Here is a 25,081-nt window from a genome sequence, read left to right on the forward strand (position 1 = left end):
GTTACGTGAAGCAGATTTGTTATCTACAAATTGGCAGCAAGGGAGCACAGAAGTGTAGGATACACTGTGAGGTGGCCATCCAAGGCTGAAGAAAACGTCCTGGGGTGGGTAGAATCTTGACCCCATTTCCACCAGAGCAGAGGTACCCCAGAAGGCAGTCCACCTGAGGTTATATACCTCAGGGGCAACACGACTTACTGGGCACTTTCTCCCTAACTCAAGACGTTATCTTCCCTAGGAAGGACAGGAACATTGCATTGCTAGCATATTCTATGTTTATTCTTCAAAACTATAAGCAGGAAAGAATGATTCAAGGCCACCCTGAAAATTACCCACAGTTACCTAAAACTTGTTGGTTTAGCAAATACTAAAGAAAAGCGATAGCATCCAGGGTTTGAGTATGAGAGAGGAGGACATTGGGCCTTACCCAACAAAGTTGGGACTGAATTGTTTAATGTTGCTGGGGCAGTTGGCAAGATTTGTTGAACCTATATATGGGTAGCCCAGGATGCAGCATGTAGAGTCCTAGAGGGTTACATACAAGTAGACTCGATGAGTGCACAGAATAAATGTACGGGACTTCATCATTTCACTTCTGGTGAAGTTCAGGAAAATCAGTGTGTGTCATTGTCAGGATATAGGCAGACTGAGTGGGAAATCTCTTAAGTTGACCTACATCCCTCACTATTGAGAACAACTTTCCACTCATCCCCTTCCCCTGCTCAATGCCACTTCTCCCCCAGTAGCCCTTGGTTATAAGATTGAAGTTATATCTTCTTGATGTTGTAGGAGGCAGTGACCTTCAAGGATGTGGCTGTGTTCTTCACTGAGGAGGAGCTGGGGCTGCTGGACCCTGCCCAGAGGAAGCTGTACCGAGATGTGATGCTGGAGAACTTCAGGAACCTGCTCTCAATGGGTGAGCACGGGCATCCTTTGTATCTTAACATCAGGCCTCAGGAGTGGCTTTGTACCTTAGAGTGTTCAAGTTTGAGTGTGCATTGGGAACCTAAATATCCAGTAAATTTTGCCTAAATATTACCCAGAATGTGTTGGGATTCAGCACGTGACCTTACCTATTCACAGGGCATCAACCGTTCCACCAAGATACTTTCCACTTCCTAAAGGAAGAAACGTTTTGGATGATGGGGACAGCAACTCAAAGAGAAGGGAATTCAGGTAAGAACTAAGTATCTGTGCGTCCTTGTACGTGACTCTCCCACCTGTTGTGCTTCTGTCCATGCCCATTTGCATTGCTCTGATGTAAATGACCACATCTCCTTCCTGGATTATTACAACTGCCTTCCAGTTGGTGGCCCTGTTCCCACCCTTCGCACCCTAAGATCTGTTCTCATGGCAGCCAAAGTGATCCTTAGGAAATGGAAGTCAGATTGTCATTCCTCTCCTCAAAAGCTTTTATAACTTCTTATTTTTATTGATGTTACAACCTCTTTAAGTGCATTTTAGAGACCTATGTGGTCTGCTCTTCATCCCATTCTGCCTCTCTGACTACATATGTCCTTTCCAACTTTCTCCATCATTTCCAGCCACATTTCTTCCCTGCTGTTTCTGTCCTGCCAAGGACACTGTATTGCCTGTTGTGGTAACCGATGACCACAAACTTAGTGGACTAAACAAAAATATTTATTATCTGTCTGTTCTTTAGGACTGAAGTCTGATACATTTCACTGGGCAAAAATCAAAGCATCCCTAGCGCTTTGTTCCTGCCTGGATGTTCTTGGAGGGAAAGCTTCACTTTGGTTTACCAGTGTCTAGGCACTGTCCACACTCCCTGGCTCTTGTTTCACGTCTCCATCTACAAAGGCAGCTACTTTGCATCTCTGACCATTCTTCCATAATCCCATTCCCTCTGCCACTCTTCCTAAGCCTCTGCCTTCTACCTTTCAGGTCCCTTGTGATTGCATTGGTCACTCCGCATAATCCAGGATGATCTTCCTACCTTCTGCTTAGGTGACTAGTGACCTTCATGGCATCTGCCGTTTTAATCCCCCTTGCTGTGTAACATAATAGGAAGGCTGACTGTATATTGCAGAACAGTTTTTTTGGCCTGCTGATGGCTGCTTATCCAATTCTGACTTTCTTAGGTTCCCTTGACATGATTGGTTTTAGGTGTGTACAATTGACCCACGTCCCGTGGCAACTTCTAAGCATTGTTTTTATGACCACACTGAGTAAGATGCCTTCCCTGAGACTTACCCTGGAGCTTTCCATAGAGAGCATATTTATATCTGGGAAGAAATTCTTTTTGAATGAGGATTTCCAGCTACATTTCCTTTGAAAGATTTACCCATCTGCAGCCCATTTGCCTTTTCCAAAGTCTATATGCACTTCACTGGCCCCAGGTTCCTCCTTCTTCTTACTAGAAGGGGGAAGAATGAGGATGAGGGGACACAAGTCATGTAGCTGAACATTTACTCTATTTCTGGTCCTCTTTCTTCATAAATGTGTATATTTCTGCATCTTTATGTCATACAAGTTTTGTTTTCAAAAACATTAAAGGATATAGATTTTACACAATTTTTTCTTGATTTTTGTAGATTTAGTGCTGTATTTTGAACTGGTGAACTTTATGACCTGTTAGGAATTGGGAAACTGCCCTCTAAAACTAGAAACATCCTGAAGATTCTCCTTTCTCCTTAAAGATTTCTTATTTATTTAATTTATTTTTGAGATGGAGTTTCACTCTTGTCACCCAGCCTGGAGTGCAATGGTGTGATCTCGGCTCACAGTGACCTCCGCCTCCCGGGTTCAAGTGATTCTCCTGCCTCACCCTCCTAAGTAGCTGGAATTACAGGTGCTCACCATCACACCTGGCTAATTTTTGTATTTTTAGTAGAGACGGGGTTTCACCACATTGGCCAGGCTGATCTCGAACTCCTGACCTCAGGTGATCCACCCGCCTCGGCCTTCCAAAGTGCTGGGATTACAAGTGTGAGCCACCATGCCCAGCCAAGACCTCTTATTTATAAGTGACAGTGTATTAAATATATCTACATACCACTGTATACCAATAGGTACACACTTACCTATTAATCCTTTCCAAGATTCAACCTCTGCAACTTAACTTTCCATTGGAAGAATTTACTTAATTCAGGACTTGGTATTATCCTGACAAATTTTTGAATGTTTTGCGAGCGTGAGCCATAGTAAGAAGCACATATTTCAATATAATCCAGACAAACATTTTTCATGCCTATAGATGTGTATGAGTGACTCTAGGAGGCATTTCATGGAATAACCACTTTCCCGCTTGTCATGATGCTGTGATAATTTACATTCCAGTTCTTTTTTGAAAATGTTTATTGCAGAGTTTAACTGTATTTCATAGCTCACTAATGTGTAGTCTTCAATATAAAAAGTTATAAAGTCCTATTTATCTGCGTCATAGGCTTTCTTTTCATTCCATGTGATTCTTCACATTTTTGATTGTCTGCTCAGGAGCATCCCCCTTTGTGGACCCCTGGAAGGACAGCCTTTCAGATTCCCCTCAGAACTGTAGTTGTGTGTCCCTGTACTCTTTCAGATAACCAAGTTACTGTCCATATCAATACAGAAAAGTAAGATTAAGTATTTTACATATGCTGTGCAAAATTCTTGTGCAGGGATACTTTGAATGTGTACATAGAAACACTACAAGGTGTTTGATGTTTAATGTTGTGAAGAGTTCAACCAACTACAAAATTTACTGAGACATTTTACAGAGAACTGCTCTCACTTCACACCAAGTGCAAATTCGGGAGGTTTTCAAAACTACCTTCACATTCAATAATTTTCTAAACTCTCAGAACTCACTGAATACTTTTATTCTCACTGACTGATTTTTACAGGGAAAAGATGTATATTATACTTAGAGAAAAACAAATAAAACAGGATCCAGATGAGAATAACCAAATGCGGACCTTCTATTGTATTCTCCTGGCAGAGTAGGATGTGTTACATTCCCAGGATTAAGGTATGACTTAGACTCAAAGTACTGTCAGTCATAGAAACTCACCTGAGTGCTGGGATCCAGAGTAATTATTGGGTCTCCATTACGGAGCCATTATTGATTGATGATTCCTAGGTGATTAATCAGTCTCCTGGTCCACTAACTCTCTGTGACCTAAAGCTCCACCTTAAATCACATTGCTTATTTCTGACATGGAGAGGAGCATCTCCCACTCCCAGTCTCCCAAAGGTTTTGCCAGCTACAGCTGTAAATTATATTGTTTCACTATGCAGAGTGATCCAGTGTTTGCCTTCAAGCCAACCAAGACACTCTCCTGAGGTATGACACTTCAGGATCCTAGTGGTTACCTCTCAGATGCTGAGGACAAAGTCCCAACCTCTTTTTGGTTAGGTTAACTTTTTTTTTTTTTTTTTTTTGAGGCAGAGTCTTGCTCTGTCTCCCAGGTTGGAGTGCAGTGGTATGATCTCAATCTCAGCTCACTGCAACCTCTGCCTTCCAGGTTTAAGCAATTCTCCTGCCTCAGCCTCCTGAGTAGCTGGGACTACAGGCATGTGCTACCAACCTGGCTAATTTTTGTATTTTTAGCAGAGATGGGGTTTCAAGGCCAGGCTGGTCTTGAACTCCTGACCTCAAGTGATCTGACCACTCTGGCCTCCCAAAATGCTGGGATTACAGGTGTGAGCCACTGCACCCAGCAATTTTTTTTTTTTTTTTTTTTTTTTTTGAGACAGGGTCTTGCTCTGTCACCCAGGGCTCACTGCAACTTCCACCTCCCAGGCTCAAGCAATCCTTCCACCTCAGCCTCCCAAGTAGCTGGGACTACAGAGTGCGCCACCACAGCTGGCTAATTTTTGTATTTTTAGTAGGGACAGGGTTTTGCTATATTGCCCAGGCTGGTCTCGAACTCCTGGACTCAAGTGATCAATCCTAAAGTGCCGGGATTACAGGCTTGAGCCACCGCACCTGGCCTAGTTTAACTTCTTTATAAGGATATACAGCATAAATACAAATATACAAAGTATTGATTAAGTTATTGCTTTTCCTTAAAGTTCCTTTTGATTCATATTTCATTATGTACATATATTTTTATTTTCATAATTTATCACGCAAGATATTGGACTGACTAGGAAATTCATTACAAATAGTAACAAGTTAAATGTATATCATATTTTTAAATTAAGTCTATTATTTCTATCAAGGATTTTACATGTGAGACATGATGTGGTTCTGAATTGGCCTCATGCAAACCAGAAATCAAGGTGTACTTGGAAACTGAACGTTCTCTGTATTCATTAAAGTTTAATGTCATGTCCTAAGTGTAAAACCTTGAGAGCACTGAATAAAGGCTTCACCTGTACACATCTCTTAAATCTGTCTTTATAGGAGGCAAGATCCAAACTGAGTTGGAGTCTGTTCCAGAAGCAGGAGCACATGAAGAGTGGTCCTGCCAGCAAATCTGGGAACAAATTGCAAAAGACTTAACCAGGTCTCAGGACTCTATCATAAATAACTCTCAGTTCTTTGAAAATGGTGATGTCCCCTCCCAGATTGAAGCAGGACTACCCACAATTCACACAGGACAGAAACCTTCCCAGGGTAGGAAGTGTAAACAGTCCTTCAGTGATGTTTCCATCTTTGGTCTTCCTCAGCAGTTATACTCAGGAGAGAAGTCTCATACATGTGATGAGTGTGGAAAAAGCATCTGTTACATCTCAGCTCTTCATGTTCATCAGAGAGTCCACGTGGGAGAGAAACTCTTTATGTGTGATGTGTGTGGCAAGGAATTCAGTCAAAGCTCACATCTGCAAATTCATGAGAGAGTCCACACTGGAGAGAAACCATTCAAATGTGAGCAATGTGGTAAAGGTTTCAGTCGTAGATCAGCACTTAATGTTCATCATAAATTACACACAGGAGAGAAACCTTACATTTGTGAGGCATGTGGGAAGGCCTTCATTCATGATTCCCAGCTTAAGGAACATAAGAGAATCCATACTGGGGAGAAACCATTCAAATGTGATACATGTGGTAAGAGCTTCCATTTTAGGTCAAGACTTAAGAGCCATTCCATGGTTCACACAGGAGAAAAACCATTTAGGTGTGATACCTGTGATAAGAGCTTTCATCAGAGATCAGCACTTAATAGGCATTGCATGGTGCACACAGGAGAGAAACCATACAGATGTGAGCAGTGTGGAAAAGGCTTCATTGGTAGGCTAGATTTTTATAAGCATCAGGTGGTCCACACAGGAGAGAAACCATATAATTGTAAAGAATGTGGGAAGAGCTTCAGATGGTCCTCATGCCTTTTGAACCATCAGCGAGTCCACAGTGGAGAAAAAACCTTCAAATGTGAAGAATGTGGGAAGGGATTTTATACAAATTCACAACTGTCTTCCCATCAGAGATCCCACAATGGTGAAAAGCCATATAAATGTGAGGAGTGTGGGAAGGGCTATGTTACTAAGTTTAATCTTGACTTGCACCAGAGGGTCCACACGGGAGAGAGACCTTATAATTGTAAGGAATGTGGGAAGAGCTTTAGCCGGGCCTCAAGTATTTTGAATCATAAGAGACTCCACTGCCAGAAAAAACCATTCAAATGTGAGGACTGTGGAAAGAGGCTTGTACACAGGACATACCGTAAAGACCAGCCGAGAGACTATAGTGGGGAAAACCCATCCAAATGTGAGGATTGTGGGATACGCTATAAGAGGCGCTTGAATCTGGATATACTTTTATCATTATTTCTAAATGACACATAATTGTTCATATTTATGGGGTACAATGTGATATTTTAATGTGTGCATATAATTTATAGTGATCCAATCAGTGTAATTGGTGTATCTGTTACCTCAAACATTTACCATTTCTTTGTGTTGGAAAATTCAAAATCCATTTGAGAGGAGTTGGTAGACAGCAAGGGAAGGGTCCCTGGAGACCCCCCACCAAACGGGTCAGTGCCTCATCCCCACATAACATAAAAAGCAGTCTGGGGAAGAAAATCAAGCTACAGGCACTGATAAGGGAACTAGCACAGGGGATTGTGCCTGGAGACGTGCCCGTGGCTGCACAGATAGAAGAACCTCCAGCCCATTCAGGTAAAAAGTCACACAAACCTCCGGCTCATTCAGTTAAGGGAAAAAGACCTGACACAGAAATGCCTTTGTCCTTTGTATAATCAGCAGCTCCCAGGAAAAAGTTTCTTCTTTTGTGGGCATGAACACAGTGGGCTTCAGTAGGTTCAGGTTGGCACTTTCTTTTGTGGAAAAGGAAAAGCCCAGCCTTTGTAAATCATCACTTCAGCTCCTGATTGGTCCCAGGCCAAGCTGAATAGCCCTTATGAATCATCACTTCAGTTCCTGATTGGTCCCGGGCCAAAGTCCCAGACCAAGCTGAATCACGCTTTCTCCAAGACAGCCCGCAGGCTAAGTGCATTCCTTCCCCTTCCCAGTCCATACAAACCCCAGACCCCAGCCTCATACTGGGCAACTTATTTGGATCCCCATCTCCACTGTGAAGAGCTTTTTTCTTTCACTTATTAAACTTTTACTCCAATTTCACCCTTGTGTCTGTGCTTCTTAATCATATTGGACGTGAGATTAAGAACTCCGGGGGATACATCACAAGAGAGACTGCTACAGTGTGGTGCATTTGTGAGACTACAACACATTTTTAGCAATTTTTAAATAATTGTTGATGATAGTCACCTTTAGTGCTGCAGAACAGTAGAACTTACTCTTCCCCTCTACCTCTTTTCTATCTGTTAGCCAGCCTTTGGCCATCTCACCTACCTCCTACACTTCCTTGCCTGTCTACATCCACTGTTCTACTCTCTACTACAAAATCAACTTTTTTTGACTTCCATATGAGTGATGACAGTATTTCTCTTTCTTTGCTTGGCTTATATTAACAATGTCCTTGAAAACTCATCCATGTTGCCACAAATGATAAAATTTTGTTTCCTTGTTATGTCTAAAGAGGATTCCATTGTGTATATATGCCACCTTTTCTTCATTCATGTATTGATAGACACTTAGGTGAATTCCATATCTTGACTATTGTGAGTAGTGTTACAAAGAACCTGGGAGTGTAGATATCTCCTCGACATACTCATTTCCTTTCATTTGGATATACCCAGTAGTAGAATTGCTGGATCACTTGAATTTTATTATGCTTCAGAAGCTCCACACGGGAGAGAAACTATGGAAGTATGAGGAGGGTGGTATGTTCTTCATTCAGGCCTCAAGTCTTCAACTTCAGAATGTCCACATTGGAGAGAAGGCTCAGTAATGTTTGTAATAAAGTCTTTATTCAGTTTCATGACTACAGTCTCACCTAAGCATTCGCAAAGGGGAGAAGCATTAAAATATGAGGCACATAGAAAGCAGTTCCCTTTGAGTTTGTACCTTGTAATTTATCACAGAATCCATGCTGATGATACATTTCATCCAGTCCTGTAGGAGAAAAAAACATTTAAGTTAAAGCCTGTTTCGGCCATAGCTCAGCATACCCCAGTGGTCCTGGGAGTGTCATAGTGGAGAACCCTTGTAAGTTGTGCAGTAGGGCTTCAAACAAAAGTTTGACAGTTACAGTTATTCAGGAGACAGGCCTTAAAATAAGAGTTCATTCATGCATTTACAAAACTAATCATGAACATATCAAAGTTGATTACCACTAGAATGTCAGCGACATGTGTTTTCTGCTGCATCTTCACAACTTTTAACACTGATTATCACTTTGTGTTCACTATGTGTTAGATGAATCAAAAGGAGCAAGCCATATGTAACTAACCTGCACATTGTGCACATGTACCCTAAAACTTAAAGTATAATAAAAAAAAAAAAGCAAATGCAATGTTTTAAAATTGTATCTAAGAGAGGAAATCTACAAATAATTCAGGGACACCTGAGTTGAAATGCAGAGTACACTAAATACTGCAGTTCACAGCATTATTTTTGATAATATCTGTTCACACTTGGTTCCTGTCTTCCCCTCCTCCTCTATTCCGAAGTTGCATTCTTAGTATTTGTGGCTTTGTGTAGTGTTCCATTGGTTGAATACAATATAAATTCAACAATAATTTGTAATTTTACTCACACTACAGGCTGAAAACATTGTAATAAATTCAATAAAACATCTTAATACAAAAATTTAATATCATAAAAATCTTTTCCAATTATAATCTAGATCACAAAAGCTGAAATTCAATCACATCATGAAAAGTGGAAAATTCACAAGTATGTGAAACTAAACAACACACTCTTTTTATATATATATATACACTTTAAGTTCTAGGGTACATATGCACAGTGTGCAGGTTTGTTACATATGTATACATGTGCCATGTTGGTGTGCTGTACCCATTAACTCGTCATTTACATTAGGTATATCTCATAATGCTACCCCTCCCGCCGCCCCCCACCCCACAACAGGCCCTGGTGTGTGATGTCCCCTACCCTGTGTCCAAGTGTTCTCATTGTTCAGTTCCCACCTATGAGTGAGAACATGCAGTGTTTCGTTTTCTGTCCTTGTGATAGTTTGCTCAGAATGATGGTTTCCAGCTTCATCCATGTCCCTACAAAGGACATGAACTCATCCTTTTTTATGGCTGCATAGTATTCCATGGTGTATATGTGCCACATTTTCTTAATCCAGTCTATCATTGATGGACATTTGGGTTGGTTCCAAGTCTTTGCTATTGTGAATAGTGCCACAATAAACATACGTGTGCATGCAACACACTCTTAAATAATATGTCAGAGTAAATCAGGAGTGAAATTAGGAAATACCTGGAGACAACTGAAAATGAAAACAATGGCCAAAACTTTTGGAATGAGGCAAAAGCAGTAGGAGGAGGGAAATTTATATCTGTAAATGCTTATATTAAAAAAGAAGAAAGATCTGACATCCACAGCCTAATTTTATTTTCATGAACTAGAAAAAGAGAATCTTACAGAAAGTGATTAGGAGGGAAATAATAAAGATTAAAGTATTAATAAATAAAATAGAGAAGAAGAATACAAAGAAAATCAACCAAACCAAGAGTTGGTTATTCTGAAAGACTAACAAAATTGTGAAAACTTTAGCAGGACTGACTAAAAAATAAAGACTCAGGTAACTAAAAGTGGGGACATTATTACCAATTTTTACAGAGGTGAGCCACAGCGCCCAGCTTGATTTTTGTATATGGTGTAAGGAAGGGGACCAGTTTCAATCTTCTGCATGTGGCTAGCCAGTTATCCCAGCAGCACTTATTGAATAGGGAGTCCTTTCCCTGTTGTTTTTGTCAATGTCATCAATGACATGGTTTGGATGTGTCCCCACCCAAATCTCAGCTTGAATTGTATCTCCCAGAATTCCCACGTTGTCGGGGGGGACCCCACAGAAAGTCAGAATTATTAATTAAAAGGGAAACAGAACTAAGAATTTTAAAAATTCACAGCCTATCTACTTTGGAAAAAAATTAGAAAACCTGTTCTGGATAAAACAACGGTAGAGATAAGCAACCGATTTAGGAGATTAGTTTGGATTGGTCATGTCAACTGAAGCCAGGACCTGCTGTCACTAACACTGGAAGAATGACCCCAAAGGCATCTCAGAGATCATAGAGGCTGCTCCTCCCATCACAGACCCAGAGAGCAAGGACCTGGGAAGCAGAAGGGACCTTTGATGCCAAGTGCCCTTAACCTCTTAGGCTCAGTTCCGTGCATGCTACGATTGAGTGTGTCAAAACATTTTATCTTTCGGGAAGGCAGAGTAGATCAAGGATACAGCTATAACTGGCATATGAATAGTGATCACTCAGTTTTCAGAGAGCGGATGTTTGGCATCGTAAGTTTGGCACAGTCACCTTATTTTTGTGTCTAAACAAAATTTTGAAAAGTTTTTAGTTTAGAAAAATAGATAAACAGTAGACTCCATTTTTTTAAAAAGAAGAATACTGGTTTATAGGCCAATGTATGTTTATAGGGAGAAAAAAAGTTACCTTCAAAAGAGCAGGTTTTTAGATGAATTGTTACCTAATTTAGCTTTATACTATTATTATTTTTTAACCAATGCCAGTTTTTAAATTGCTAACTATAATAAAGAAATTATGTTTCACCAAGAAATAGGAAGAAACTTAATTTTTTTAAAAAAATTATTGAGGTGTCTGTTGCCTAGGCTGGAGTGCAGAGGTGGTATCATAGCTCACTGCAGCCTCAATCAAACTCCTGGGCTTCAGCGATCCTCCCACCTCAGCCTCCTGAGTACTTGGGACTTGTCCCAAGATCAGGCCACCACGCCTGACCACTTAAAAAAAAAATTATAGAGATGAAGTCTCCCTGTATTGTCCTGGCTGGCTCTCGAATTCCTGGGAAGGGAACGTCCTGCCCTGGCCTCCGAAAGGGCTCGCATTACAGGTTTGAGCCACTGCGCTCGGCCAGGAAGAAACTATAAATAAAACATGCTCCCTCACCTATAGAATCTTCCCGTTTTACTGCATTTACAATCTCAATGTAAGATTGATACCAATGCCTAGCTCTTCATCAGTCATTATTGCTCTGAGGCACTGAGCAATTCACTACATTCGCTGAAATTTGATGTTTCTACGTCTAAGGAGAAATATGAATACCATGAAAAGTTTATGGGAAGATAGCTATTCCATGACGACACCGCTTCTCCACTGGTAGCTGTGATCTTAAATGGGGGTGGCTTTTCCTGCCAAACCAGTGGTCCCACAGCTTCTGGAGTAGGGGCTGGTGTCTTCCTGCTCCTCATTGCCCCTGCCAAATCATTCCACCTGGCTCATCCTTTAAACCCTTAGTTTTAACCTTCCATCGTCAGGTTATCCTAATCCTCGTGGGAAGGGTTTAGACTTCAGGAATTCCTGTCTATACAATATTTTCCCTCAAAAACTCAGGGAGAGAGAAGGACGATCTACAGGGTCACAGTCCACATTCCCCATCAGGCGCTCAGAGATATGGGATACGATCCCGGTGGGCATTTCGGTGTGTGTAGTCAAGGACCACCGCGGAGTCCAAACGCTTCCTGCTGAAGAGTGAGATTATAGACATTTTCCTTTGGCATTGAAGGAAGTGGAGTCCAGACACACCCTGAGTCGCGGGCAAGTTGGCCCAGGCGGGTGGACGAGTGAATTCTGGGAACTGTAGTCCATCAACTTCATGGCGTGGTGGACCCTTTGGCCCAAGCAGTTGAACCGGGGAATTCTGGGAAGTGGAGTCCAGACGCTCTGTGGAGGCGCGAACACTTCCGGTCTGTGAGCCTGCGGTTGCTACGTAACCGCGTAGTTTGAGCCATTTCTGCGTCTGGCGGGTCCTTCTGAACTTGTCACCTTTGCCTGGGGTCGCAACGACCTGATGATCGATGATTCAAGCAAGGGAAAAGAAGCCTTGGCGCAGAGCGGAGGTTTGGTGGGGCGGGGAATGGGGTGTTGTTCCCGTCCACGGAAGCTTTCTGGGATGGGGGTGCTGTGCTGGCATCCCGGGGGTTGGAATTGGCGGGGTCCTCTGTGCCATGCTGTGAGCGTTTCCAGGACTTTGACCTCGCTCAGCCTGCCTCCCTCCACCCTACGTGTGCGACCGCTTTCTCGCGGTGTGACATGGAGTGTTACTCAATGTCCTTATACTTTCCATTGCTGTTTTTTGTAATGGGGACATTAGAACCATCCTAGTAGAATCGTTTTTGGTAACTGAAAGAGATAACGTAAATGAGAACCTTAAAGCAGTCCGTGTCACTTGGTGACTGGTGGTCTCTTGTTAACTTCCCGAAGAGGTCAGGTCCCCGGGTGGGGTCATAGCTCCAGCTGCAGGGGCCCTGTTCCTTCTCCCTAATATCTGCAGGACGCTGGATGATCCCGGGAGGCCTTCTGACCTCGTTTTAGGAAAGCGAGAGTTGCGTCCGCTTCCACGAAGGGCGGAGAGCATTTAACTTTTATGGGGGACCGCGATGCAGTCAGGGTATTTCACAACTTTCGCCTTCCCCAGCCTGACCTTTCTAAAAGAGCTGCAGGGAGGGGACTTCTTGGCTACTGAGGGAAAATCTCTATGTGATTGGTCCTTGGCTTTTTTCTTTTTTTTTTTTTAATTATTATACTTTAAATTTTAGGGTACATGTGCACAATGTGCACGTTAGTTACATATGTATACAGGTGCCATGCTGGTGTGCTGCACTCATTAACTCGCCATTTAGCATTAGGTATATCTCCTAATGCTATCCCTCCCCCCTCCCCCCACCCCACAACAGTCCCCAGAGTGTGATGTTCCCCTTCCTGTGTGCATGTGTTCTCATTGTTCAATTCCCATCTGTGAGTGAGAACATGCGGTGTTTGGTTTTTTGTCCTTGCGATAGTTTACTGAGAATGATGATTTCCAATTTCATCCATGTCCCTACAAAGGACATGAACTTATCATTTTTTATGGCTGCGTAGTATTCCATGGTGTATATGTGCCACATTTTCTTAATCCAGTGTATCATTGTTGGACATTTGGGTTGGTTCCAAGTCTTTGCTATTGTGAATAGTGGCTTTTTTCTTTTATAGAGATGTTCACCCAACTGAGAGTGTGTCCTCGGGTATGGCTGTTGATAATCATTAAGCCGTAATTGGTAACTTCATTCTAAGTGCTTTATACAAATAAATTTAGGCCACACTGTGGCTCTCTGAAGTATTGCTTTTCTCTGTTTTAAAGATGAGAGTGAGACACAGGGTGCAAAGCAGCCAACTAGTGAGAGGTAGAGCTGGGGTTGGCACCTAGGCAGTCCAGGTCAGAGCCTGAGTTGATCATCTCTTGGATACATTCTCATTGAGGCAGAGGAACTAGCTGGACTCGTGGGGAAAGCAAGTTAGGACCTGATTGAAAGGACGTTGAGAGCAAGGCTCATGGGCTTGGACGTCTAGGAATTTTAAAAAATTTCTCAACTATTTTGTTTCATGTTTTCCAAGTATTTCGTATTGTTGTGGAACTGTATCATTGTGGAGAAGTCTGAAATGCGAGAAATGAGAGTAGAAAAAGTTTTTTAATTACCCATGAATCCAAGATGTAAAGATAGTAACTGTTAAGCTTCTAATTGATTTCTTTTTAGTCTTTCTTTGTGTCTATTTCTATATTTGTTTATAAACATTTTTTTAAAAATTGTTATATTTTAATGTGTTTTCCCATATGTCTTTTAACTATAGAAAAATTTTAAATACTGCTAATAGAGACTAAATTAGTGAGGCTGGTTGCAGTGGCTCATGCCTATAATCCCAGCACTTTGGGAGGCCAAGGCAGGTGGATCACTTGAGGTCAGTAGTTTGAGACCAGCCTGGCCAAAATGGTGAAACCCCATCTCTACTAAAAATACAAATAAAGAGATTTAGGAGAATTGCTTAAACCCGGGAGGTGGAGGTTGCAGTGAGCCAAGATCATGCCACTGCACTCCAGCCTGGGCAACAGAGTGAGACTCAAAAAAAAATAATAATAATAATAAAATAAACTAGTGAACTGACATATTATATAATGCTCAATTTTATTATTCCCATTATCCTTATGACTATTTCCTGATGTCTAAAATATTTTCACCGGGCACAGTGGCTCACGCCTGTAATCCCAGCACTTTGGGAGGCCAAGGCAGGCAGATCACGAGGTCAGGAGATCGAGACCATCCTGGCCAACACGGTGAAACCCCGTCTCTACTAAAAAAAAATACACAAAAATAGCCGGGCGTGGTGGCGGGCGCCTGTAGTCCCAGCTACTCCGTAGGCAGGAGAATGGCATGAGCTTGCAGTCAGCGAGATCACGCCACTGCACTCCAGCCTGGGCTACGGAGCAAGACTCTGTCTCAAAAAAAAAAAAAATTAAAAAAAAATAATAAAATAATAAAATAAAATATTTTCATTTTTATATCATTTAAAAGCTATAGAAAAGTTGCAAAAATAGTATAAGGAGTTCTCATACTCTATCCAAATTTGCCAGTTGTTTACATTTTTCCCGGTTGCTTTGTTGATGACCATCAGCCAAATACCACCAGGAACATAACTAACCAGAGACAGCTGATTATAGCTTTGTGCAGCAAGGAAGCCCACATACCATGTAAATGTGGGGTGTTTTGGTAAGAGGTATTTAGGAAGGGATGGTATAGGGTTTCACATAACATGCTAGATAATATTAGATATTAAATAATATTGTTATGTATTACATATCAGATCTGTTAAAAGACTTCTAGTAGTTGTAGTGTTACTCATTAGATAGTGTTGGATAGCATATTACCTAACATCCTGTTATCTAATCTGTAGTTACATATTTAAATTTGTTCAATTTTTCATTTAAAGTCGTATGCCAGGCACGGTGGCTCACGCCTGTAATCCCGGCATCTTGGGAGGCCAAGGCGGGTGGATCACCTTAGGTCGGGAGTTTGAGACCAGCCTGGCCAATATGGTGACACCTTGTCTCTACTAAAAATATTTTTTAAAAAGCCGGGTGTGGTGGCATGCTCCTGTAATCCCTGCTACTCTGGAGGCTGAGGCAAGAGAATCACCTGAACCCAGCAGGTGGAGGTTGCAGTGAGCTGAGATCGCGCCACTGCACTCCAGCCTGGGTGACAGAGCGAGACTCTGTCTCAAAAAACAGTAAAGTCGTTATGACCGTCCCCTGCCCTACCCTTCACCTGCAACGCCATTCAAAGTCCAGTTTATGCATTGTCTTTAGTTGTCACATTCCATAGTTTCTTTAGTCTGGTAAGATTCCACAGTCTTTGTCTTTTATAAACATGGTGGTTTCTTTTTTTTAATAGGAAAGTTATTTTGGAGAAAGATGTTCATTTGGAGTTTGATATATTTCATGTTTAGTTTCAGATTATGTATTGTTGGTAAGGATATTGCACAAGGGATGAGGTTTCCTCTTTATTGCAACATAACAGGGTTCACATGATGTCGGTTTGTCCCTTCACTGGTGATCTCAACTATGTTCACTTGGCCAAGATGATGTCTTTCAGATTTGTCTGCTGTAAAGTTACCTTTTTTAAAAAAACTGAAGTTTCTTATTGGAAGATGCATTATTAGTGGGCATTCTACTAAAGATGAGCTTCTAGTTCTCTTCATTTATTCATTTGTTTGCTCAACTATAAATCTTCCAACAATATGGACTCAGAATTCAGTCTTATGAAGGTAAATGACATGTGGATTAGCAATTTTTTTTCAACTCTATTGAGGTATATTTTACATAAAGCATTCACTCATTTCAGGAGTACAGTGATCTTTAGGAACTTTGTAAAGTGGAGTAACCATCATCATAATTCAGTTTAGTTATTTTTCACCCCCAGTTGGACTCTGTGCCCATTTACAATTAAACCTCATCCTCACCCCAAATCTGGAGCAACCACTAACGTACTTTTCCTCTATGTATACATTTGCCTATTCGGACATTTCATATAAATGGAATCATATAATCCATGGATTTTGGTGACTGGCTTCTTTCTCTTATTATGTTTCCAAGGTTCGTGCATGTTGTAGCATGAGCTGGTACTTCATTCCTTTTAATTTCCAAATTAGATTCCATTATATGGATATGCCATGATTTTTCTATCCATTGACCCATTTTGGTTGTGCATTTTGGTTGTTCCATTTTGGAAGGCATTTTGGTTGTGCACAGTTTTTGGGTTAGTATGAATAATGCTGCTGTGATCATTCATAATACATATCCATGTTGCTACATAGCATCCCCAGCCTCCATTTCATGTCTCTCTTTTTGCTGTCTCTGGCATTTTCCAGGCACAATTCCACCTTCCTTCGTGCTCCATTACTCAGGACTCTGAAGATTCCAAAAAGTAGGAGGAAAAATGACCACATTCAAGGTGAGCAATAGCTCACCTCTCTTGCTATTAAAATTCCATCATATTGCTCATCTTGTCATATATTTTTCTCTATCTTGGGAAGACTCAAGGAGGAAATGGGCATTTGGGACCTGTTGTGTGCCAGTTGCTTCCTTTGTCTCTTTTTTGTTGACTTCGCATTTGGTTTTTGGTTTGGGTTTTGTTTTGTTTTTTACTGTTACATTATGGAGTAGAAAAATTAGTAGGAATGAACAGTGCTCCCACTTCTTTACCTCCTTGCTCTCAAATTAGCCTGTTTTTTCTTCTTGTGCTGTTCCTTGTACTTTCATAACTGTATTTGTATTGATGATGGAGTTCCTTATGTCAAGGGTGCGCTATACACCAAGATAACATGTCCTTCTGGTTTTCTTCATACTTGTCCATCAGATAGTTGGTCCCCCTTTCTGTGGAGGCCCATATTACACATGTTGGCTCCATCTCTCTTAGATGCTCCAGGGACCCTCTGACCCACTTTACCCACCTCTTGAGTCCTCTGGCCCCAGGAATGAGCTATTATTTAAGGTGTCGCAATCAGCAGATCACGCACCAAGCTCCTGTGTTTCCATATTCTGTCCTCTCTGTCTCAATCCATGCAGCCAGCTCACATCTGTAGAGGGGTGGCCTGTGTCCCACTTATCATTCTATCTTCTTTATAAAGATAGATAAATAAAGCAGGCTGCTGTCCAGCCTGCACCCCCAGGCTGCCATCACTGCACTGGGCCAATTGCCCAGGATATAAGTCCTCCCCCTTTGCCAGTCCAGAGTTCTGTCAAATTGGACCCTGCTGGCTGCACCAATTCCATGGAACAGGTTCACTAGTTACAGACTTGGCGAGTCCACTATGAGAGAGCACACTCATATATGACACATTACATAAAGCAGATTTATTACATATAGGTAGCAAGGGACAACAGAAGCCTATGATCCACTGTGAGCCAGTCCTCCAAGGCTCCAGAAAGCTGCCTAGACTGGGTGGAGTCATGACTGCACATGCCCCATTTGCACCATAGCTGAGGCGCCCCAAGGGGCAGCCTGTCCCGGGTTATATGCCTCAGGGGCAACATGACTTACTGAGCAGTTCCTCCCTAACTCAAGATATTATCTTTTATGGATTGGACTAGAACCAAAGAAGGCATAAAAATAAAAAAACAATAAAAAGATGTTATCTTCTCTAGGAAGGACATTGCATAACTAGCACATTTATGGTTATTCTTGAGACCTGTAAACAAGAAAGTGGGGAGAATGGATCCAAGGCCACTTTGAAAATAGTTACCTAAAACCTGTTAGTTTGGCAAATACTAAAGAAAAGTGATAGCATCCAGGGTTTGGGTCTGAGAGAGGAGGACAATAAGCCTCATCAAACAAGGTTGAGACTGAATTGTTCATTGTTGCTGGGGCAACTGGGGCAATTGGCAAGATTCATTGAAACCTATATAGGTGTAGCCTAGGATGCACCATTTGAAATCCTAAGGGGTTACTTACAAGGACACTCAGTAAGTGCACAAAGTAAAAATACAGGAGGTCTTTTTCATGATTGCACTTCTGGTGGAGCTCAGGAAAATCAGTCAGGATACAGACAGAATGAGTAGGAAATCTATTAAGTTGACCTCCACTTCTCCACCTGCTCAATGCTGCTCCTCCCCCTGTAGTCCATGGTCATAAGATTGAGGTTATATATCCTTGATGTTATAGGAGGCAGTGACTTTCAAGGACGTGGCTGTGTTCTTTACTGAGGAGGAGCTGGGGCTGCTGGACCCTGCCCAGAGGAAGCTATACCAAGATGTGATGCTTGAGAACTTCATGAACCTGCTCTCAGTGGGTGAGCACGGGCACCCTCTGTAATGGAACATCAGGCCTCAGGAGTGGCTTTGTATCCTGGAGTATTCAAGTTTGTGTATGCAGTGGGAACTTAAATTTCCAGTAAATTTTACCTGATATTACCTAGAATGAATTGGTATTAAGCACATGACTCTGCACGTTCACAGGGCATCAACCATTCCACCCTTTCCACTTCCTAAGGGAAGAAAAGTTTTGGATGATGGAGACAGCAACCCAAAGAGAAGGAAATTCAGGTAAGAAGCAAGCAACTGTGTGTCCTCGTACATGACTTTCCCATTTGTTTTACTTCTGACCGTGCCCACTTTTATCACCCTGATCTAAATTGCCCAATCTCTTTCCTGGTTTATTAAAACCCCTTTCTGGCTGGTGGTCCTGTTCCCTCCCTTCCACCCTGACATCTATTTTCCCCAGAGCAGCCAAAATGATCCTTGGGAAATGCAAGTCAGTTTTCCACTCCTTGGTCCAAAAGCCTTTATGGCTTATTAATGTTATTAAAGTTACAACCTCTTTATTGGCTTTTAGAGACCCTGTGGTTTGTTCTTCATCCACTGCTGCCTCTTGACTACATCTGTCCTCTCCCCCTTGCACCATCTTTTCCAGCCACGTTGTCTTCCCTGCTGTTACTCTGTCTGTCATGGACACTGTATTCCCCGTTGCTGGTAACAAATAACAGACTTCACAGATTAAACAACAAACATTGTTCTTTCTGACATGGGGAGGATGGTCTCCCACCCCTCACCCTCAAAAGGAGTGGCCAGCCACAACCCTAAATCATATTGTTTCACTATCCAGAGTGATCCAGAGTTGGCACCCTGACAAACAAAGACACTCTCCTCCAGCACGATACGTCAGGATCCTAGAGATTACCTCTCAGATGCTGAGGACAAAGTCCTGACTTCTTTTTACTTAGGGTAACTTCTATGTAAGGATATACAACATAAACACAGATATATAAACTATTGATTTTCTTATTGTTTTTCCTTAAATTTCCCTTTGATTTATATTTCACTATGAACATAATGTTTTAATTTAGTAATTTATCATGCAAGATTTTTGACTGACCAGAAAATTCCTTAGAAATAGTAACAAATTAAATGTATATATCAATTTTTTAATTGAGTCTGTTATTTCCATCAAGGATTTGACATATGAGACATGGTGTGGTTATAAATTGGTCACATACAAACCAGAAAACAAGATGCATGGGGAAAACATAAACTGAACATTCATTAAAGTTGAATGCCATATCCTAAGTGTGAAATCTTAAAAACACCGAACAAAGTCTTCATTTGTCCACATCTCTTCATTCTGTGTCCTTATAGGTGGCAAGACTGTTGCGGAAGCAGGACCACATGAAGACTGCCCTTGCCAGCAAATCTGGGAACAAACTGCAAGTTACTTAACCCAGTCTCAAGACTCCATCATAAATAATTCTCAGTTCTTTGAACAAGGTGATGTCCCCTCCCAGGTTGAGGCAGGACTATCTATAATTCATAAAGGACAGAAACCTTCACAGAATGGGAAGTGTAAACAATCCTTCAGTGATGTTGCCATCTTTGATCTTCCTCAGCAGTTACACTCAGGAGAGAAGTCTCATACATGCAATGAGTGTGGAAAAAGCTTCTGTTACATCTCAGCTCTTCGTATTCACCAGAGAGTTCACTTGAGAGAGAAACTCTGTAAGTGTGACATGCGTGGTAAGGAATTCAGTCAGAGCTCATGTCTGCAAACTCATGAGAGAGTCCACACTGGAGAGAAACCATTCAAATGTGAGCAATGTGGGAAAGGCTTCAGATGTAGAGCAATACTTCAAGTTCATTGCAAATTACACACAGGAGAGAAACCTTATATTTGTGAGAAATGTGGGAGGGCCTTCATTCATGATTTCCAGCTTCAGAAACATCACAGAATTCATACTGGGGAGAAGCCGTTCAAATGTGAAATATGTGGTAAGAGCTTCTGTCTTAGGTCAAGTCTTAATAGGCATTGCATGGTCCACACAGCAGAGAAACTGTACAAATCTGAGGAGTGTGGAAAAGGCTTCACTGATAGCCTAGATTTGCATAAGCATCAGATGATTCACACAGGACAGAAACCCTACAATTGTAAAGAATGTGGGAAGAGCTTCAGATGGTCCTCATATCTTTTGATCCATCAGCGAATCCACAGTGGAGAAAAACCATACAGATGTGAGGAGTGTGGGAAGGGCTACATTAGTAAGTCAGGTCTTAACTTGCACCAGAGGGTCCACACTGGAGAGAGACCTTATAATTGTAAGGAATGTGGGAAGAGCTTTAGCCGGGCTTCAAGTATTTTGAATCATAAGAAACTCCACTGCCGGAAAAAACCCTTCAAATGTGAGGATTGTGGAAAGAGGCTTGTACACCGGTCTTTCTGTAAAGACCAACAAGGAGACCACAATGGAGAAAACCCATCCAAATGTGAGGACTGTGGGAAGCGCTACAAGAGGCGCTTGAATCTGGATATAATTTTATCATTATTTTTAAATGATATGTAAGTTGTACATATTTATGGGATATGGTATGAAATTTTAATATGTGTATATAATGCGTAATGATCAAATTGATGTAATTAGTGTATTACCTTAAACATTTACCATTTCTTTGTTTTGGGAAAATTCAAAATCCATTGTTCTAGTGATTTGAAAAGAAACAATAAATTATTGTTGATTATAGTCACCTTTGGTGCTTTAAACACTAGAATGTATTTCTCCTATCTAGCAATACTTATGTATCTTGTTACCCAATCTTTGGCTATCTCACCTAACCCCTACACTTCCCTGCTTCTAGAACCACTGTTTTACTCACTACTTCTATGAAATCAGCTTTTTTAGCTTCCATATGTGTGTGAGGACAGTTAGTATTTATCTTACCTTGCTTAGCTTATATTGTTTACCATAATGTCCTCCAAAGCTCATCTGTGTTGCCACAAATGACACAATTTTGTTTCCTTTTTATGCCCAAAGAGTATTCTGGTGTGTATATATGCCACCTTTTCTTCATTTATCTATTGATGGATACATAGGTGGGTTCCATATCTTAACTATTGTGAAGAATAGTGCTCCAATGAACATGGTAGTGTAGATATCTGATCCATATACTGATTTCCTTTGCTTTGGATATACTCAAGAGTGGGATTGCTAGATCACTGGAATCTTATGCCTCAGAGGCTTGACACAAGAGCAAAACTATGGAAGTGTGGCTAGGGTGATATGGCTTCATACCACCTCAGGCCTCAAGTCCTCAACTGCACCAGAGTGTCCACGTTGGACAGAATCCTTAGTAATGAGGTGTGTGATAAAGTCTCTGCTCAGTTGTCTATAATCTCATCTGAGAGTTCACAAAGGGGCAAAACATTAAAAATAGGCATATGGTAAGCACTTCAGTGTGTGTTTATATCATAATTTATCACAGTCCATACTGATAATATATTTCATCCAGTCTTGTAGGACAGAAAACATTTGTTTAAGTTAAATTCAGTGTTTCACCATAGCTCAGCATACTCCCGTCATCCTAGGACCATCATAGTAGAGAACTCTTGTAAATTGTGCAGTAGGGTTGCAAACAGAACTTACACTTGTCATTCAGGAGAGACCTTAGAATAAGAGTTTGTTCACACATTTACAAAACCCTAGTGATGACCATGTCAAAAGTGATGACCACTAGAATGTTAACTACAGGTACCTTGTTTTCTGCATCTTCAGGACCTTAACACTGATTAGCACTTACATGTTTAGTATGTGTTAAATGAATCAAAAGGAGAAAATATGATATTTTAAAATTGTATCTAGGAGAGAAAAATCTACAAAAAATAATTCAGGGACACCTGAGTTAAAATGCAGAATACACTCAGTACTGCAATCCAAAGCATTATTTTGGGTAATCTTACCCTGTCGTACTTGGCTGCTGGCTTCCCCTCATCCTCTGTTCTGAAGTTGGATTTTTACTACTAGTAGCTTTGTCTAATGCTCCATTGGTTGCATACAATATAAATTCAACAATCATTTGTAACTCTTCTCACACTACAGGCTGAAAATTGTTTCTTAACTTGTCAATAACAGTCCACTGCATATTTCACAATTACATTTTTTTAACAGTGTTAAGGCAAAATTTATAGTAATACTTTTTACGTGGAAGATGTAGTTACGTTGGAAAAAACTTCCTTAGTTCTGAATTCTCATGATTTCTTGTATATTTCCATGCAGGCTTTGATATAATGGCCTTCTAATTGTGGTAGCATTTATTTTATCAAACAACTCAGAAGCTATGCCAATTTGACAATTTTTGGAAACCTAACCTAATATTCTCTTCCTATCTCTATGAAATACCAAGAGAAACCTATCGGAGTTTGGTAATTTCATGAAATGTATCCATGATTGGGGTAGGAGTGACATTTACATGCTCTTCTTTATTGTTGGCAGTAAAAATAAGTCTTTTGTAAGCAGTGTATATCAGAATGTATAAGGTACAAGTGTTTTACCTGGAAATAATGGGATAGGAAATTATTATTATGATGTTAAAACTGTGAAAAATAGAAAACCACATGGATGATATCACCCCATTTTAAAATGGAATAAGTATTCAACAAGAATTTGTGTGAAATGCATTTATTCCTATAACATGAGACCAATAAAATGAGGGCACCAGACATACAGTAAAAGGAGAAAACCATAATGTGAGCTTTGTGAAATCTGACTGTAACCTTCATAACATAATCAAATATCTTTGTGTGTTTCTGGGACTTTTTAATGTGTATATACGTAATTTGTGAACAAATATTCTTTCCTCTGGCAATGAATATTTGCTGGTGTTTTTCCATTTTATAATTTTATGCATTTTTTCTCAGTGAACATCAGTTTTATCAAAGCAGTAAATTTAGTGCAATAAATTTGCTAACTTATTAATGTTAATCACTTACGTATCAGGACTCAGATACTCAGAATAAAATGCTCTATATTGTCATATGATGTAAGTTCACAATGACTAGGGCATTTCGAAGTCATTTCAAAGTGAAATACTCTCTGGTTGGGCCAGGTGCGGTGGCTCACGCCTGTAATCCCAGCACTTTGGGAGGCTGAGGCTGGCAGATCATGAGGTCAGAAGATCGAGACCAACCTGGCTAACATGGTGAAACCCCATCTCTACTAAAAATACAAAAAATTAGCTGAGTGTAGTGGTGGGCGCCTGTAGTCCCAGCTACTCGGGAGGCTGAGGCAGGAGAATGGCATGAACCCAAGAGGCAGAGCTTGCAGTGAGCCGAGATCATGCCACTGCACTCCAGCCTGGGCAACAGAGTGAAACTCCATCTCAAAAAATGTATATATATATTCTCTGGTTTTTAGAATATGCAGATAAATTGATGAAGTCTGGTTAACTGTCTTGGTAATTAAAGCATGTGATGCTTCTTTAGGGATAAGTCAGGGAGTGTGCAAATACTGGAGCTCCTGCCCAGTGCCCAGACACAGCTGATTTATCAAGACAGAGAATTCACAATAGAGAAAGAATTTAATACACATAGAATTGGCTAAATGGGAGACTAGGGTTTTATTATTACTCAAATCAGCCTCCTTGAAAATTTGGAGGGTAGGGTTTTTCAAAGATAGTTTGACAGGCAGGGGGCTAGGGAATGGGTGCTGCTGATTGGCTGGGGATGTGATAAATGGTCTTTGTGCACTAAGTCCACTTCTGGATGGGGGCCACAGGACCAGTTGAGTCAAGAGTCATGGGTTTAGGTGGGGCCATCTGGTTGTCAGAAATGCAGAAGCCTGAAAAGACATCTCAAAAGGCCAGTCTTAGGTTCTACAATAGTGATGTTATTTACTGGAGTAACTGGGGAATTTGAAAATTTTAAGACCTCTGGAATAACAGCTGGAAATCAGAATAATGACTGGTAATCCTTTACATATATATCTTAGAATTCAGGCCCCTCTCATCCTCCTAAACTAGTGGGGCCTTTCAATAGTATTACAAAGGCAGTTTAGTTTGGGGGAAGGGCTATTATCATTTAAATTATAAACTAAATTCCTCCCAAAGTTAGCTTGGCCCATGCCCAGGAATTACTACCAAGGGCAGTTTGGTGGTTAAAAGCAAGATGGAGTTGGTTAGATGAGATCTCTTGCACTGTCATAATGTTCTCCCTGTTACAATTTTTACAAAGGTGATTTCAGAGATTGAAATAAATATACATATGTTGTGAAGGTTGTTTGTTTGTTTTTTGTCTTTTAAAGCAACAGATCTTCACCTGAGGTCAGGAGTTTAAAACCAGCCTGGCCAACACGGTGAAACCCTGTCTCTACTAAAAATACAAAAATAACCGAGTGTGGTGGTACATGCCTGTAATCGCAGCTACTTAGGAGGCTGAGGTGGGAGAATAACTTGAAACCAGGAGGCAGAGGTTGCAGTGAGC

The 25,081-nt window shown here is 41.0% G+C and overlaps 2 protein-coding genes across 6 annotated transcripts in view; both read left to right on the plus strand.

Annotated features, from left to right (window-relative positions):
• ZNF155 (zinc finger protein 155) overlaps window positions 1–7,530 on the plus strand; it is a 32,852-nt gene extending 25,322 nt beyond the window's left edge. For all 5 annotated transcript variants that reach the window (XM_063719550.1, XM_009232724.4, XM_063719548.1 and 2 more), the window contains 3 exons: window positions 790–916; window positions 1,084–1,176; window positions 5,351–7,530. In XM_063719550.1, the coding sequence (XP_063575620.1) occupies window positions 790–916; window positions 1,084–1,176; window positions 5,351–6,732 (1,602 nt within the window). In that variant the 3' untranslated portion in view covers window positions 6,733–7,530. The remainder of the gene's footprint in view (window positions 1–789; window positions 917–1,083; window positions 1,177–5,350) is intronic.
• A 4,714-nt stretch (window positions 7,531–12,244) lies between these two features.
• On the plus strand, window positions 12,245–23,563 carry ZNF230 (zinc finger protein 230). The gene is given in 5 exon segments (NM_001133055.1): window positions 12,245–12,376; window positions 16,716–16,798; window positions 18,509–18,710; window positions 18,802–18,888; window positions 19,978–23,563. Coding segments are annotated over 2 exon segments (165 nt in total). The 5' UTR covers window positions 12,245–12,376; window positions 16,716–16,783; the 3' UTR covers window positions 18,659–18,710; window positions 18,802–18,888; window positions 19,978–23,563.
• Window positions 23,564–25,081: the final 1,518 nt, after the last annotated feature.

Source organism: Pongo abelii, chromosome 20 (assembly GCF_028885655.2).
Source record: "Pongo abelii isolate AG06213 chromosome 20, NHGRI_mPonAbe1-v2.0_pri, whole genome shotgun sequence".
Lineage (NCBI taxonomy): Eukaryota > Metazoa > Chordata > Mammalia > Primates > Hominidae > Pongo > Pongo abelii.